The 18,298-nt window shown below is 40.7% G+C and overlaps 3 protein-coding genes across 4 annotated transcripts; 1 reads left to right on the top strand and 2 right to left on the bottom strand.

Moving 5' to 3' along the window:
- Positions 1 to 614: 614 nt before the first annotated feature.
- On the bottom strand, positions 615 to 18,293 carry LOC135493485 (NACHT domain- and WD repeat-containing protein 1-like). Of its 2 annotated transcripts, XM_064780864.1 has the most exons (26): positions 18,257 to 18,293; positions 13,266 to 13,432; positions 12,585 to 12,787; positions 12,203 to 12,430; positions 11,477 to 11,861; positions 11,066 to 11,285; positions 10,667 to 10,889; positions 10,051 to 10,269; positions 9,378 to 9,724; positions 8,851 to 9,084; positions 8,232 to 8,525; positions 7,639 to 7,871; positions 7,320 to 7,421; positions 6,677 to 6,913; positions 6,309 to 6,397; positions 5,883 to 5,946; positions 5,434 to 5,591; positions 5,029 to 5,161; positions 4,645 to 4,796; positions 4,134 to 4,404; positions 3,784 to 3,937; positions 3,208 to 3,412; positions 2,773 to 2,932; positions 2,433 to 2,534; positions 2,008 to 2,179; positions 615 to 1,782 (listed from the first exon to the last, which is right to left on the bottom strand). In XM_064780864.1, the coding sequence occupies exons 2-26, from the start codon at positions 13,408 to 13,410 to the stop codon at positions 1,521 to 1,523; spliced, it is 4,992 nt and encodes a 1,663-aa protein (XP_064636934.1). In that variant the 5' UTR covers positions 13,411 to 13,432; positions 18,257 to 18,293; the 3' UTR covers positions 615 to 1,520. The 2 variants fall into 2 exon arrangements, with proteins under 2 accessions (XP_064636934.1, XP_064636925.1); XM_064780855.1 differs by lacking the exon at positions 18,257 to 18,293 and having other exon boundaries at positions 13,266 to 13,541.
- On the top strand, positions 13,566 to 16,142 carry LOC135493516 (uncharacterized). The gene is made up of 5 exons (XM_064780896.1): positions 13,566 to 14,196; positions 15,011 to 15,085; positions 15,320 to 15,427; positions 15,650 to 15,733; positions 15,901 to 16,142. Exons 1-5 carry the CDS (start codon positions 13,716 to 13,718, stop codon positions 16,140 to 16,142), a joined length of 990 nt encoding a protein of 329 aa, XP_064636966.1. The 5' UTR covers positions 13,566 to 13,715.
- LOC135493498 (putative nuclease HARBI1) lies at positions 16,440 to 18,229 on the bottom strand. Its single transcript, XM_064780877.1, has 2 exons — positions 17,298 to 18,229; positions 16,440 to 16,936 (listed from the first exon to the last, which is right to left on the bottom strand). The coding sequence occupies exons 1-2, from the start codon at positions 18,040 to 18,042 to the stop codon at positions 16,440 to 16,442; spliced, it is 1,242 nt and encodes a 413-aa protein (XP_064636947.1). The 5' UTR covers positions 18,043 to 18,229.
- Positions 18,294 to 18,298: the final 5 nt, after the last annotated feature.

The raw sequence follows: 18,298 nt of genomic DNA, 5'->3' as shown, positions 1-18,298 counted from the left end.
ATTGTCTTCAGGAAGTGGACACAATATTGTTGGAGAGGGTTTAGTCCTCTCTGGAGAAGATTGTCATTGTGTCCCCTTGCGAACATTATTGTCCTTTATCACCATGGTTAAACTTTTACCTGATTTACTGCATGCACCTGGGTGGTATCTCGGACAGCATAGGCCCTTTCTGCCTTTAGTAGAGCTTTAATCTCATACTTTACACTTGAAGTGCTTAAAACAGATCCCATCTACATGTAGGTGGAGACTGGCCATATGAGTGTTAAAGACATCATCTTCCTTGAAGGATTCCCACTAGTAGGAGCTCGTCCTCGCACCAATTTCCCCTGAGGAGAGATGTTTGCTTGGAGGAGACGTAACTGTTCTCCTGCTGTTGGAGACGGCTGCCGCAAGGATGGATTGCCAGTTGGAGGAGACTGTCCGCATGTCTGTTTGAGACAGTTGCTGAGAGACTGTCCTGATGTCTATTCTGCTTGGAGGAAACTGTCCTGATGTCTGCTGGAGACGACTGCCTTGAGATGACGTGTCAAACGTGGTTGTCAAGATTGTTGTGTTGGATTCTGGAGGAGCTGACACAAATATAAGTAAAGTCTAAGAAGTTAAGTAATACGCTATCATTTATTATTCATTAAAATGGAAAAATACAACAACAATTATAAAGCATGGCACATAACATTTGGCAAGATGCAAAGTATCATAATAAAAGTTCTGTAAACAGAATCCCTGTTAAAATGAAGGCAAGAGTTCTGAACCTCTGATTTCAAGAATACATTATAACAAATAAGGTTAATATATAGTGAGAATCTGGCAATCTACATTGTACTTGAAATTCTTACGCAGGAGTGATAAATTTATTACTAACATTTGTCATATTATAACATCATCATCACTCATGATAGACATATGAGTATGGCACATGACTCATGGCAAGGCATTGCAAAAATAGTAAACATAAAAATCAATAGCTGGTACAAACCAAGTATACATATAATTGTTTTGAGATCTACATGTACACGTGTATTACTCAAGAATACAAATGCTTGTGTTCAGAAAAAGGGAATGATATCACTTTTGTAAAGTTCAAGCAACAATTAACCTGCATGTAAAATCGTAATTCATCATATAATTATAACAATCGTTTAATAATGACCGACACTGTTTTATCTGGATGTCAAAATAATGGACGGAGGTGTCAAGCTATCAAAAATACATAATTAGATTAAGGGGTCAAGACAAAAGGTACATAAGATATACAGATACATGTACTTTCTAACACACGCTAAGTGTTCTTTCTGATGGACGGATGTGTAAAACTATAAAAACAACTATTTGTACCAACAGTTTTTTATACAAAGACATCCTACTGTCATAAATTTGAATCTGTGTCTATTGCAGTGCTAACAAAAAACTTTGTGTATAATTTCCTGATACCTACCGATACAATGTATCATGCAGTTGTTCTGAATTTGAACAATATTTCTAATTGGCTGACAATCAGATAGCCATAGTCCCAAAGTCACTCACTTTGCAGCCTTTGGGTTTTTCTCTGCATCTTCTGGTTTTACTAGAGGTTCAAGGGTTCTCTTCTTATACTCGCCAAAAATGTCTTCCTTCTTCTTCAGTGCTGCAAGTGCCTGTTCAAAGTTTACCTTGTTTTCAGGTCTGTGGATGAAAAGCTGTACAGGGCCTTTGAACTTTGATCCTCCGAGGATGAAGAAGTTGCTGTCTTTTGAGAAGCGACCTTCGCCCAAGAGAGAGGCATCTGCTGTGACTGTGGCTATTCTGAAACGGAAATGAGAATTTGTTTGATATCTTCTTTTGAAACATTTAAACATTTCATCAAAAACTTGCATGGAAATCACAAAAACATTCAACTTTGTCAAACTTTCAAACAAGGTGTCCCCGGTTTATTGTTCTACCTTCATCTGTGCTCTTGGTCATCAGTTGTAGCTTGGGTAACAAATTGATAATTGGTGTCTTGGCCTTGGGAACACCACAATATTTTACCTGGTTCTCTTCTCTAGATCTATTAGCACTATTGTAGTCTCCTGTCCCCCCTTGGTGGCCATCAGGGTGCCATCTTCATTCAGAGTGATACTGTTCACAAATGAAATGGTAGAGAGTAGCTTGAAAGATTCATCGCACTGGAGACTCTTCAAGCCAAAGATCGCTACAAGATCTGGAATTGAAAAAAAAAGTTCTGTGAGTCAACAAGAGAGTGAATTTACAAAACATCCACCAAGCAAGGATTGTTTTAAAGCTGCTACATGTACAAATATAGTTTTACAATAACCTCTAAAGGTAGTTAGGACTCCCCACGTGATTGAGATGAACCTGGTGTCTGAACCACTTTATCACAGATTTCCTGTCCTATCATTTAAACCAATTTCCCTCCAGTGTCAGCTCTGAGACATAATTAAACATACATGTACCTGTATTGTAACCTACAATGACGGACTGCAGTTTCCTTGATATTGCAACAGAACAGGAATTGATGTTGCTTGCAAACGGTGACTTCACCGGCGTGGCTTTTCCTGGAAAAGGTTTTTTTTAAACATAAAATCAAGACTATCAAGGCGCTTTTCTAAGGGCAAACAAAAGACACCATCCAGTTTAGAAATTCGGGTTGCAAGTGATGAACTCTTTCTGCCGGGTGAAGATGGATGAGTCACTTGGAAAAACATTACACGAGTGCTTATACTTTGGCATGTTACAGACACTTATGAGCAAGCGCAAAAAAACAGAAGAAGCACTAACATTATATTTACACACCTGTTTGGACATCCCAGACAATGAAGTTCTGCTTATTGTTTGTGTATTTGTCAACAGCAACAAAGTGTTGACCATCATAGCTTATCGCTACACTGCCCTTAGAATTAATATCCATCTCCTTCAGCCCTTGAAACTTGATGTCAGGAAGGCGGGACATCTTCTGAAATTCCGTAAGATATTCACTTTGATTATCAACTCAAAGCGCACTCGTCCAACAAAATGAAATTTTAGCTAACCTGAACAATTTGATTATCGATGCATGCTGCCCCTCAAATTCTGCACCTGATTATTGGTATACCAATTAGTGCAACAGCATCTCTATCATTAATGACTAGCATTTCATTGCTTTCTTCAAACAGATATAGATATCTTGGCATTTCCTTCATTTCTAATTTGTAAAGTTCGAGTTCAAAATGTGGTTTTCACACAACCGACCTTTAAATCCCATACAGCAACATAGGAACCCATGAAGAAGAAGGCAAACTGGCTATTTCCGCTCAACTCCAGACTTTGTACTTTCTCCTTGGCTTTCATCTTTAAGGATGATATTGCCTTGCCTGTCTTGACATCATAGATCTTGACACACGTCTGATCCTTTGGTGCTGGCCCGATGGCAGTCTTTGAATTCACCACTCTGATGCTGAAAGCATGAAATGTTACATTTAGTACCGGTTAGCCAAAACAAAATATTTTTGGTATGGACTTGGTTGGAGCGGACAAATGACATCAAACACAAGCTCATAGCCACAGAGTGTATGGCCAACCTCCTCCCTCCCTTGCATATAGAGCAGAGCTCAAACGAAAACTCTCCATACGGTATTCCAATACAATGACAAAGAGAAGTTCTCCTCCATTTATCTTCAAGGATTTACAAGTCATACATTGATCTGAAAGGCAGTGTTCAAGTTAATGGAATGAAAAGTTCTTTCGAGTTTAGGTGAATTGCTTGCTTATGGAGGTAATATACAAGAGTACTGTTTTCACCACAGGTTAAACTAAAACGAAACTGACCTATTGGTCTGTGGTTTACCAGACATTGGTGGATCATGTGGCCCAAACATCTCCAGTGTTTTCAAGTCAAACGAGACAAGCTGCTTCTGTCCAGTAAATGAGACAGCTGTGGATGATGTCGGGAACTCCATCAAAGTGGTGTAACAACCAATGTCTGTGAAAATAAGAAGAAAGGCATGGTATGTGTTGAGTTGGATAGAAGTGGCATTCCATTATTGCATAAAGGCATATAGTTTCAGCAAATATATTCAGGATTCCTCGATACATAATTTTGGCCTGTACATCTTTGGCCATCTAACCTGACAAGCTTTATAACGCCCAAGATAATTGCACATTCTCGGAACACTTACTTCTGACCTCCAACAGACGAACTTCCTTCATCCTGGCGAGATCCCAGATGTGAAGGCCAAAGTTGCGGTTGCTACTAGCAACAAATCGCACACTGCTAGGGAGCACATTTGTACATTCAACTTCATCCGCAAAAGCAGACGTCACTAGATTGTCATCTGAGCAACCAGCCTCAACTTCCCCACGGTCAGCTCCAATCTCAATCCGCTTGATATCCACCACGGTTGGACTGGTGGCATTCACAACAGCCAGTCGGCCACCTCCATAGTAATCCTAACAGTTGAAGTAAGGAAAAATGAAGATATTTTGTATGTGTGAATAGGAAATCTACATGTAGTATGATATCCAAGCACCAGTAAAATTTTAAAAGCTGGGCCATGGATGTGAGAGCCAGTTTTAATTTTCTTGTATTACTCTGTGACATGCTTGCATCGACTTCATGGAAAATCAAAACCTCAAATCATAGCAAGGCCTACTGATTCATGAGAAGTTGAAAAATTTCTTCAGACTTACAGCATTACTGATTAGTCCAGTCTCCTGGAGGGATAAGTGGAACTTCCCCGTTTCAATATTGATACAATAGATGGCACTACCTCCAGCAGTAGCCTCGAAGTTGTTGAAAAGAACATGCTTGTCATCCATGCAATCCAAGAGTATCTCTTTTCCTGAAAGAAAGTGTAGTTGTCCCATAAGGCATAATAAAGTTAATGACTTGATTCTCATCTACTGCCTTCTACAATTCCAAAATATCATGCTAATTAGTCAAGCATCTGTTCATGGTAGATAAGTTACATGTAAGATTGATACTCGGTTGACACTAAATAATCTGCACTGCAGCACTGCAGGGTATACAAAAATATTTGAACACACAAACACAGTTCAACAAGTGGATCATACCAACAGCATAAGTCATCTGGAAGCATGGAAACGTCTTGGTAAGTTTTCCATTGGTGAAGACTTTGATCTCTGGCTGTTTGTAGGTCATCTTTCCAACTACTGGTGGATCATTCGAGTAGATAAAGCACACAACCTACAATGAAAACACCAGTTCATTTCACAGCTCCATGCCCGAATTTTACCAAGTTTTAAGAAGGAAAACGGAACTCTTCAAACAGACTGATGACATTCAGCCATGCACTACCAGACTGCCTATTATGCTTGTTTGGCTTGGTCAACATGGGGCATGGGGCTTCTGATTTGCCAATTCCTGAGTGGAAGTCTCAAATTCTTACTTGAGGAAAGAGGTGAACAAAATAATAACCTGACTGTGTGTTACTGTTTAATATATTCAAGTGTTCTTACCTTCTTCGATGGAGTCATCACAGCATGATACGTCCACTTCTCAGGGTTATCGTTTATAGCAAATTTCTTGAATGGCTCATTTTTGACGAGGGCCTCAAGGTCACCAGTCCTGACATCTGCTGCTCCGGGCCGCAGGATCAGCACAGTAGATCCAACAACTAAAGAATAAACCTCATACTGTATCAAATTGTAGAAGATTAAAAACTAAATACTTGTAAAAGAATTATGATTGTGCAAACTTCTTTCTGATCAATCAGTCTACATGCTAAAATGAGCACATGAGATTTTGACAGTGGTGCCAAATGATTTTGCATAGTCCATTAACGTCATGTCAGGTCATGTACATATACATGTAGTTTAGTGGCAAATTTGTCATACATTTTGGTGTAAATCCATGCACTATGTCACACTATTTGAATAGCATTAGGAAGAAATTGTATCTTACTCACTCTGAAAGTACTCTTTGGCCATCATATTTCCTGCTGGGAAAATACCTGCATCGATTTCAGCTACCTGAAATGTTGTATTGAGAACAACCGTTATTGACTTGGAACTTATGATATGCATGAACAATGTAGTTTTTCGGACTCAGACAAAGACAAAGCAGACCATTACAAGTTTGTTTGTTTTCTGGGATGTAATGCTTTTTGTGATCAAATTTAGTCATATGATATCAAAGGGAGGGCAAGTGTAGAGAATTTTATTTTCCTTTCTTCTTCATTTCAGTTGGCTATCCAAATGTACCAGAGGTGTTTTCATCACTTATATCAGTTCAGCATCCATAATCATGCAGACTCCACAGCAGGTTTCATGCTAGTTTCAGCAGGCGTTTGTTATTGTTTTACGGAGTTATGGGTTATAATACCAGTACCAACTTTGGTAAAGTCCTTCAGACTCCACACCATCAACTTCTGATCAGTCAAGTATAAAAGCAAAGACTTCTGCGGATAGTATTGCATTGGAACTGCAAGTAAGAATACGAAACTGAGTCGAACTGCAGAGAATAACAAAACTGGCAATAACATTACATTAAATACACAAGTATGCATCTTTCCCACTTACGTAATCATCACATTCTAGAGAAAAATACAGTATTCTACATGTATGTATGTCCTTACGTCCATGAAATCCAAAAACATGCATTCTACAATTTTTTATCACGTTGTTCTCTTCAACTTCAAGGCCACTATCTATGTGGCATACAGACACCACAGCAGAGTAGTCCATGTGATTTGGAACTTACCTTGATGGAATCCTTCCTCTTGTTTGATATTCCTAATTGTTTTCTCCTTTAAAACTTCCCCAGATAGCACATCGATGAAGCATATCTGGTGCCTCCAGCCACAAACTAGCAGCTCATCATTCTTGCAGAGCAGGACATGATCAGGATGGTAGGTATCGAGAAGTTCTGACACATTCCATGTCTTGATTGACCGACCTGAGTCCAGATCTGAGATACAAACTATATTGTCCATGGCAGCTGTAATGGAATAAAATGACGAAGTAGAACCTCTCTATTAGAGAAAGGGGTCAGAATTACAGAGGTCATATTGAACATGATAGATGCGACCAAAAAGGAATTATGTTTTTATTGCAGAATCAAAGGAATATCCTTTATATAGTCTAGCTGCTATCAGATGCAGCCACCAAAAGAGGTTTCACTGCACAAAGTAAAATAGAGTCACATTAAGAGCTGTCATCATATTTATAATTGCACAAAAGGCCTACAGAATCATTGTGTTAACTTACAATTAGAAAACAAATGAGGCCCATGGATTATGTGGCCAACACTGCTTTGAATAACCAGTCACAACCAGTCCTCCTAACATATCGTCTATATTCTTCCATTAAAACCGGAATGCAATGAAATGACGATCCACACTCACCTGTGACGACCTTGTTGCACTTCTCTGATAGTGCCAAAGCCATTATTTGAATCTCATGGCCAGCTATTCTCACCATCTTTCCGTCACCAAGTGATAGAAATCCTTGAGAAAAGAATAATACCAGGTATAGTGATATTCAAATGAACTATGTTGCATGGGCGTCAGCAGAACGGCCTGTATGACATCACTTGAAGTTAGCAACAGACGACGCATGTGTATTCATGATTACTTTCTGATGTTTGCGGTGCTGGCAAAGTTACAGTTGACAGGTCAAACTGATAGCACCCCTTCACTGCAGTAGGAACACATGTGCTCATACCTTGTCTGGTAAGCAGACAGGGGAACGGCATGTTTTCTCCCTGAAGAGCCAAATCTGTGAGGTACTTTGAGTTGTTCGACTTCTGTGTGTTGAGTCTTGCAGCCAGCTGGACGGGAAGCTGTTTGAAGTCAGTGAGTATGCCATTGATGGACATCTTCAGGGCATTCAACACTGCTTCAACATCTGCATCCATCAGCCCTTGGCTCTCTGCGAAGTCGAAGTCATCCAACACACTGCAAGATAAAGCAAGCAGTGTGTGATGAGGATTTCATGCAGCGGAGTGGATATCAGAATAGATGGTTAGATATGTACTTTGGCCCTGGGCTTAGCGAGGAATTGACTTTCTTTTAAAAGTGATTAGTTGTGTGAAACCTCAAGTTGGGATACCTCCTCATCCAGAGACTTACCATCAGGTAGCTGCAGTGTACAGTGGAGCTAAAAGGTCTTAGTTGTGGTCAGGCTCACGCTGATTATCTGAATGTATGTACTCACTGATGCTGCACAACAGCCATATGAACAACTAGATCCTAAATACGGGTAAGAAAAAATGCGACTCCAGCATATTGGAGCTAGACCTCTCACTGGATGCTTACCTGTCAATTCCACTTGCCCTTATTTTCTGGTACAAGAACAGCATGTTACAGAACACCTGCTTCTTCAGTAGGTCTATATTCCCACTCATGATCAGATTATATGGCAGTTCACTCATCTTCCTGTAGTTGCATATCACATCATCTGGGTTGTCTGCTTCCTTGTAAACAAGAGGCTGGGCGCTGACGAAACGCTCAGCTTCACAGGGTACCCCCTTCTTGTCTTTGTATGGCTTCTTTACCTTTCCAGACCATTTCCCAATGAAATAGTCTGCCAATGCTGCATTGTAAAATTTCCTGAAAATGAAATAGGAATTTACTTGGTTGACCAACAACAAAGTCAAAGACCAAATATGTCATGCACTTCTGCAGACACGACTGGATTTTTGATGCATTTGAACCTCTTGAAGTTAAATGAAATCAAGAAAACACAGACCAATGTAATCCTAATTAGTATGACATGTGATTCTCTTTTCTTCATAATTTGAAACACCAGGGAGTTGGCAACTAATATCAATGTTGAAGACTGGGACAGAAGGATAACGATAGTTCAGACAAGCCTCAAAAATGCCAAGGGACACCATTGGTATCACAAAGGATGGAAAAAACAGATTATCCTTACCTCTGTGCTTTATCAGCAAGGTATCTTTCTGTGGCAACATCTATGAACTGCCTGTGATACCAGTTGATGACTTGGACGCCATCAGAACCATGGTCGGTCAGGTACTCGCTTAATTCATTCCGCACCCTCACCCAGAGCAGTGGAGGCAACCGTCGCACTGGTGGAACCGAGTATTGGTAGACATCATTGAGGACCTCGTCGTCGCAGGACAGGATATCATCTAGCTCAGCTTCACTGTAAGGCAATTAAAATGAGGGACTAAAAAGACTGAATTGACAAGTGGTAATGTGAATTCAATCTGAATTGGTAAGACTCAACTTCAAGTGTTGAAACGCTTTTTCATGGAAGTCATTTTTGACCGCACATGGAGCTTGCATTTCTTACGCTTTAATTGAACAAGTCAGTGAAGGTGAACTAATCCATGATTAGAGATATACTGTGAGCTCAAAGACTGAACAAGAGGCGTGACCTTTATGATGTCCCATAAATAAGCCAGATTAGAGGAATTGCACTAAGCAATCATTTACCTGAGACCTGCCTTCGAAGCAGTAATGTATCCCAGTGCATGGCTGATCAGCAAAAGACCATGATACCTCTCCAATCTATCTAGCAAGGCATGGATCACCTTAGGCACGGTCGGTTCCAGCCTGGTCACATCAGGGGTAGAATAAGACTTCCATCTTGCTGCCTCATCGAGAGCTAACTTCAGGTACAGAGGATATGCACAGGCACTGATGGCATCTTTGACAACTTTCATTTGAACAGACGTTAAGCTCCGTCCCATCCCATTCAGGGACTCCTTCACAATTACGTCAATGTCGCTGGTTTCCAATGTCTTCACATTCACGTAACAGGACTCATCCTTGATTCTTAGCTAAAATCAAACGGAGACATTCTGGCTTGATGTTATTTTCAGTGATAATCACAGCAGCTCCTAAAAGTGATTTAGTGAGATGACCTGGAGCAAGGTTCTTTACAACAACTGTCACGATTGAGATCAGCAGAGAGGCCCAAGCAATGACCATAGAGGCACTCTTGGATATCAAGGGACTACTCATCCAGCACATCACTTGAGATCAGCAGAGAGACCCAAGCAATGACGAGACTGACCCATGACGTTTGAATTGCGAGTCAGATGCCCTGACCATACACCACTGGACTCAACACAAACTTCAAGTGCCCAGATGGTCCTCAACTAACCTTCAAGGCAGGCAGCACTTCAAACTCATCATCTGGAAGAGTTGACAGAATCATATGGACATTCTTCAATTTGAGTGAAGCTGGTAGCCAGTCCATTTTTCGACCATTTCCACTTTCATCAAGCTGGTCCAATGAGTCCAACAAAATGAAGACCTCCCGATTTTGATCGACAGAATTTAGTAACTTGGCAAATGTCTCCACAAGCATTTTTAGTGACAGCTAAAAGACAAGCATACGTGTAGGTATTTGCCAAATGCTGAAGGAGAAGAGGAAGAAGCATAGGAAGAGAGTTTTCAGGTTTGGTAAATATTCCAAATCACAACTTTATGAATGAATATCAAAGTAGGTCAGATGAGTTTAAACTGCACCAGGAGTCAGTTTGCATCATATTCAATGAAGATACTCATAAAGGATCAACGATTAAGCTGCAATGTGTGGACAAAAGGTAAAGCAATGACGATAAGGGAGATGATAATGAGAGAGGAATAAACGACTTCAAGCACAACCAATGAGAAAGTTATAAAGAAAATTCAGCAGCGAAAGCTACGTAAACTTGAAAAGCCTCTTATTTGAAATGCTATTGGTAAAAACGGTGTCAGAGAGTAAAGGCCCACACCTTACTTATTCCTTCAGGTAATTCCTGCATGAAAAGCTTTCCAACCTGCTGACAAAGACTTATCAGGAGTGGCCGAATGCTACTAGAAGCCATGGTAGTCCCAACAAATCGCACAATTGTCACCACTTCTTTATCGCTGAACCATATGGGTAGAAGCTCTGCAACTTTTGAAATAAGGGCCGTCTTTCCTGAACCTGTTGTGCCAGTTATAACCACTGGTTTTCTGGAAGAAGTATACAATCATCTTGATAAAAAAAGTTCATTTATCTTCAAAAAACAGATATGTTTTAGCACAAAAGGGACTCAGATGAGGTGTTTATGGAATGAATAAATATACATTTCGTACTGAGTATGTTACCAAACTTCTTCTTAAGTGGGAATGTCGCCAAAAGTACTCACTTGTTTCCTGCCTTAATTTTCTTCTCTATATTTTCCAGGAGGGTTCCTCTGCCACAAAAGCTTTCACTTTTCTCCTTGGCAAAGGTTACATGGCGCACAACCTCGAGTAGACTCTCATCAAGCTGGTGGACACCCTGCTTTTCTACAATTCCCTGTGAGATCATCGAGCACAGCGTTGCATAAAAATCCTTGAGGAACTGATCGATGTAGGCCTGGTGCTCTGAAGGGGTAAATTATGAAAATGTTTGATGGCAAGTTTAGGTACGTACATACCATCTTATATCTGTCAAACCTGCAAGCCCTGACACGACTGGACACTTGTTTGATGAGCACAAGAGTACACTTTGAATAATCAATTTAAAACAAGCAACTGTTGCCATTTGCGATTAGGATGACTTAGAGTAGACTGACCTTTCAGTGCAGGATTGATTCCTTCATCATTCCACTTCACCTTGTAGTCCGTAATGAACTTTCCTGGAAGCTTGGCTGGTATTAGATCATTCTTAAGTCTCGACAGCAACTTCTTTGCCTCCTCATCTACCTTTCCCTTGCTCATATCCATGAACCGAAACGCTTTCTTGGCAGACGTTTTGTCCAGCATATCAGTGATGGTACGGCGGAACCAGTGACAGTGTTTATCAGGATTAGTTGCATTCAGGATCCCATGTGTTATCTCATCTTCTGTCACTGACATATAGAACATGTGTTTCTTTACTCCATCTGGAAACACCTTGCTTGCCGCTCCTCGCAGTATCAGTTGCATTCTTTCAAAATCATTCCACCATGCATCTTGATCCTGAAATAATATGCAGCAACTGAATTGACTGTTTTGAAGGGAGCTAACCCAATTGAACTAATGTCCACAAGTGATCGGCATCTCTTCCACATTTTGCTGTTTCTTGTTGTGAGCTAGTATTCACTACAACAGACAAGCCCAGCATTCTCCTTAAGTGCCGATTGGGATTTTAGGACCAGCGACTCCTTCTATAGGGACAGAGGTCAATTACAGCTAGGTGACTCGATCATTTGTCTCTCACTGGGAAGTCTATTGTTCACCTTGGCACAGGAACCAATGTCTCATCTATAGGACATAGGATATAGCAATCAAAACTGAGTGACATCTACCAAGCAACTGACCTTTTTCCTCTTCTCAGCATTGTCCACGTCACTGTAATGCGGCAAGTAGTCCAGAATTGGTTGCAAGAGGTAGTCTGTGTCAGGGATGCGATTCTCATCCTTCTTGAACCATTTCTGTAGTAACTCAGAGTCGGATTTATTGGCGACTGCTGAGAGAATCTTCTCAAAATCTGTGGCAGGAATTATGGGTGGGAAAGGACGATAGCCATATTTCTGACCTAGGAATGTCTGAAATGGACAAGTAATACAGTAGGCCTATAAATGTTGATACAAGAACGTCCCAAGAAATTTCATTAAAGTAAGTCTGTACTGGTAGTGGTATGTGATGACTAAAATGTATGCTATCGATACATCTTGGGAATATCTTACCAAGAAGACTTACAATGAAGTTCGGTCCTGTTGAGAGTCTCTGGCATTCTCTCAATTCTCTCATGCACAGTTCAGAAGTTCTGTGATCGACAGTGGACTCATCTCGGACACCCCAACGCATGTCAACAACTTGGAACTCATAACCTCTTTCTTGGCAATAGGTCTTGAGTTGAGGATAGACCTTCTCCATCAAGTTGTTCCGTTCAACAGATGTGTCTGGAACATGAAACATGACACTTTTGAAGTGTTACAATAGTGTTACAATTGTTTCAATAGTGACTCTGCATATCAAGCACTTCATTCACTGCACCAGACCAGGATTCAGACATTCAGGTGTCCATCTGATTAGTGATTGGATCCAATGACATTGGTTGTGACTTTGTCTCAGGTGCAAGTCCTAATAACAATGAGCACTCCCCAAGTTTGTGACAGAAGGACAGTCAGGCTTTAGCACAATAATGAGCTCCCTGACACACTGTCACTGATATCCTCCGAAAATTATTGACAGAAGCCTGAAACACAACATGTCCACATAGTTCAGGTAACTTATTTAGAACCGAACGATATTTGGTGGGTGCCTCAGTGCCATCCTAAACATTTTTTATAATCAAGAAAGAATGCTTCATCGATAGAAAGAGGACATTTACATAGCATCAATGCCTCAGTCCATTTATCCATGTTATTTAACACCAACCTGTGAAAGTTGAACTGGTGAAAATCCTGACAATCTTAGCAAGGTCCGGGTAGCCTTCGGTCAGACATCCTTTCAAGGCAGCATCTGTATTCACTGTTGCTATGGGCCCCCGACTGGGTTTCTCGCTGTCCTGGTTTTTGGACATCAGGACTAAAGGTTTCAATTCCCTGAAAAACACAAACTCGAACATAGGCCTATTTATCAGTAAGCCTCTTCCTTAAGTTATGAGTCTTAGTCTTAGGCCTACATTGATTTTGATAATTACTAAACTAGGCTATACAGCTACAGGATCAGGGGCCGGTTGCACAAAAGTTATGGTGATAAAAGTATGTTAGTTTATCTTTTTATGTTAAAGTCCCTAACTTAGCGTTAGCTAACATAACGCTAAAATTGAGTTTCACAAATCAATGTTAGGCCCAATGTTAACTAACGCTACTTTTAAGTAAATCAATGTTAGTTGCTAGGGACATTTCCCATAATGCATTTGGTCCTCATATTGAAAGCAAGACATGCAAGATGGCTGCCTCCATAGAGAATCATTCATCTCAAAAGACAAAAAGGGAGAGAAAACCAAATTTTTCACACTCAGAAGCCGAAGTTTTAGCCGATGTTGTCATAAATGAACTTGGGATCTTGCGATCCAAGTTTTCGTCAGATGTGACAAACAAAATGAAAAAAAACAAATGGGATGAAATTGCCCTAATGGTTAGTTCCTTGGGAGTGGCCACAAGGACCGGGGATAACTGCAGGGAAAAATGGAACCAGCAGCTTTCAAAGGCGAAAGAGATCCATTCCCTGCAGCAAAAACACCAGAGAGGGACTGGCGGAGGGGGAAAGATGCCACAGGCCGACCCTACACTGCAGAGAATAATAGAAACATTCGAAAAAGACGCAGCATTCAGAGGCATCACTGGTGGATTTGAGTCTGCAGGTAGGTACACCAGGCTCCGATTTAGCCTAATTAGGCCATAAAACGCTATCTACTTCTACCAGCATATATTTCTGAACATAGGCCTAAGCCTTACATAGGTCTAGATTTCATAGCCTGATGTCAATCTTCAAAAACATTGGTGGAATTAAGCTCAACTCGGCCCTACCCTGGCTAAGTTCAAAGTATGTCGTCTGGTGCCTGCATCGATATTGGCACTCTGCCAGCCATTTCTGTTGGACTTCCTGTGTGTATAGCGACCATGTGTACATGCTGACATGACAGTGCATGCATGCATTTTTCAAGCGGCCGAAAGTACAGCTTTTCATGACCGTCACTTAGAAATAGTACCATAGTAGTTGACTTCATAGCTCTATAAATCAAATTCATCAGCAGATAAGGTAGTTCAACTGCACAAAAGTACAGAAAATGTGGTTATTCGCTGCTCCAAATACGCGCTTGCAAATTTCCCGACTCCATATTTCTAAACGCACTGAGCATGCCCAGTAAGTGTATGGAACGCAAAGTTTGCAAATAGTACTATACAGGGTGAAACAGAAATAAGTTCCAATATAAATATTTTGTTAATACTTTTAATTTATTCAATAAGTCATGTGAATTACCTCAAAGAATTAACAAAATGATCGCAATTGTACACATTAGGCCTATTGTTAAGCTGACATCACCCTGTTTTAATGGAATATCCATAGAAATTTGGATTTTCAATGGATTTAATTAGAATTTATTGATTTTTCCCGCCAATTTATGTGATTCATTCCCTTTAAACTTTAAAACTTTCATTTGTTAATATTTTCAGTAACCACACCTATAAAGGCTACAGCAGCAGTCTCCCTCCCTGTTACATTACCTGATCTGGCTGGTTGGACTCCTGGTAAGTTTAATTTAAAGGTGCTGGAAGCTCGATGATAAATATGCCCATGTCAATTAAGAGCCGAGTATTTCTTAGACTATGATACATTACATTGGTACCGGTATACAATGGAAGAAATACAAGTAGGCCTACTGAGAAACAGAAAGCGACTGTAGTGACCCGGTTAGACATCATGCGTCTTTAATTTAGAAATAGTAAAATTATTTTTTATGATAATTTCATTTAATTTTTCAGTAAATCAAGCTGCAGATGTTGATGTCGACTGCTCAGATGCAGTGGTTGTGGCAACCTTTGATCGTCAACCACACGAAACACACATAGAGGGAGCCACAATAATTCTTGGTATGCTATTAGATACAGGTTCGGTCTTTCAGTAGGCTATTAGGCCCGGGGTCTAATACTGCATCGATGCTGATAGCCTGGCCCACACCTCATATATCAAGGCATTTGCATTTTGGATATTTGAATCTATATTTGCCAGAGTTTTGGTTGCAAAACATTTTGTGACCTTTCGTGATTTGATATTTATCATCATATAGGCCGAACTGTCATTTTTTATTCTAGATTCTCAACAGACGATGACAGCCACTGCAATGACTGCCCCAAAATCTCCAGCCAAAAAGAAGGCCAAACTGTGCAAAGTCACTGGTGAGTAGTTGGGACTCTAGAATGGCGAAAGCCTTTCTTGATTTTAAGCAGTCCCTACATGAATCAATCAAATGTGCTAAAATGAGCTCTGGCCATTCACAAAGTGACAAAATTGAAGTGCTGTGTGATCCATTTAACCCGTCATAATTTGTTTCATTCTCTCCTAGGTGCCAGGAAAGCACATGCGAAGGGTCTGCTGACAGACGCCATGTGCCGACAGAAGACTCAGCAGGATGTATTTAACATGCAGCTTGAGGTCCTTGAGGCAACTCTTGTTACGCAGAAGGCCACAACACGTACTCAGGAAGTTCTTCAGAAAGAGGCTGGCCTTCGAATAGAAAAGCTACAGCTGGAGATTGCTCTGCTGAAGGAAAAGGAGTTCTTGGGTCTGTCGGGCATTGAACTGTAAATTTATGTGTAAATAGTATCTATGTTTATAGGATTTGAATTTTTTAAATATTAAATATATTAAATAGTAAATATATAGTAAATATCAAGTTATTTAAAACACAAAGGGAATGTATCAAAATTAGAAGCTACAGTGTCAGTGACATGATGAAAATGTTATGGTATATTTCTTACGCGAGTGTTGATTATGCAATACATATAGTTATAGTTTTTAAGTTTGAAATTGGAAAATTCACTGGCTGTAGCTTCCACTGTTTTGATATATCCCCTCACTCAGGTTGCAGTGGATCACAGTCAATTAAGCAAAGTAGCGATTGGCGAGGTAGTCCCTGTAAACACTGCCAGAGTTTGGGCCAGCATACTCCTCATCATCATCTTCATCATCTTCTTCGTCATCACTGTCGTCGTCTTCTGGCCGGGGGTCACGTTCTCCTCTCATCTTTGCAATATTATGCAGGACAAAACAGGCAGAGATGATCTTAACTACACGGTCTGGCTGCATACGAATCTCCCCATGGAGAACATGGAACCTCCTCTTTAACACTCCAAAGGCATGTTCTATCCTCACTCTTGTGGCACATAAGGAAGTGTTCAATCTCTGCTGGGCTTCTGTTGTGGGTGCTCCGTACGGGACGATGAGATACGGCATACAAGGGTATCCACTATCTCCTAGCAACAGTCCATCTTCACCTCTGGGGTTTGTCAGTTCCAGGTGCTCTTTAAGGTCACTGTTCCTCCAAATAAAGGCATCATGGGTTGCCCCTGGCCAACGTGCAACTACATTGGTGAATTTTCCTGAAAAGGAAATGTATCATTTTAGTTAGGAGGGCTATTGATCATTATTACACGACCACTCCGTATTTTATTATATTCAACATATTTCAGCATCAACAAGTTTCTATGCAATTAACGATGAAAAAATACAAAAACTATGCGTATTCTATCTTTATGAGCAACAGTGTACAAGAGATAATTTTTGCATAAATGGCATTCCATATGTTTTGTTGGTGTGGCAATCATGGAATTGGTCAACGTTCGTTTACCAAAAAAGGCATGTCAGTCATGGTGCATGTCATGATGTCGAGGATGTGGCGCTATCATGGATATTGGCCCTAGTATTTAGCATGTTTTCAGGTATAATTATAAAAGTAATTACCCTTATCGTCAACCACTGCTTGCACGTTGATGGAGTGATATCCCTTCCTGTTTACAAAAGATGCTTCGTAGGCTGGAGCTGGAGGAACTTGCGCGGGTTGTTCTGCTTCTTCCATGGCTTCGCCTTCGCGATCTGCAGGCATGGGCAGTGCAGGTGCATGTGCAGGATCAGGAGCATGTAGGCCTATCTGGTCATCTCGCATCTCCTGGTCATTCTCAGCAGCATTGGCTGGTTCTGGGATGTGATCAGCATCAGGACGTGGCTCACTGGGGCATATTATTCTGATGTGCGTGCCGTCGATGCATCCCAATACTTTGGGAAAATGTGCGATCGCATAGAATCCAGCTTGAATTCGACGCCTCTCCTCCACCGACTGGGGCCACACAATAAAATCGTCCCGTGCAGCATCTAACAGGCCAGCCACCCTGTGCACCACACGACTTACACTCGCTTTGTCTACACCGAAAGTGTCCCCAATAACTTCAAAGAAAGCTCCAGATGCAAAATAACGGAGAGCAATCAAGACTTGCACCTCAGGCGAAATTGCATGGCTTCTGTTGGTCGCACTTTCAATGTCCTCCCTGAGCATATCAACTATCAAAACAATGGTGTCTCTGCAAAAACGGTATCTTTTAAAAAGTTTTTTGTCATTGAAGAACTCCAAGTGGTTGATTCTTTCTCTAAAATGCCGTGGAGCTTGAAATAATGGCTGGAAAGCCACAAACAGGGCCTGGTTGTCCACCATTTTGTTTCAACTAACTCCAAAATAGGGATTTATCTTGGGGTTAGGAGGTCAGTTAAAGTTAGCGTTAACTTAACGCTACTTTTAAATAATTTTCTTTCTTGCAACCCAAATTAACTTTTTGGAGTTAAGTTAACGCCAAGATAAACTAACAGTGATTTTTAACTATTTTTTTCTTTTGTGCAACCGGCCCCAGGACTAGGAAATAGAAAGATACCGGTAGATCTACGCCTATGATGATATAGCCATAGGCCTAGGC

This window comes from Lineus longissimus, chromosome 1 (genome assembly GCF_910592395.1).
Source record: "Lineus longissimus chromosome 1, tnLinLong1.2, whole genome shotgun sequence".
NCBI classification, from domain to species: Eukaryota; Metazoa; Nemertea; class Pilidiophora; order Heteronemertea; family Lineidae; genus Lineus; species Lineus longissimus.
The sequence above is the reverse complement of the archived record's forward strand: the minus strand, read 5'-3'. Positions and strand labels throughout refer to the sequence as shown.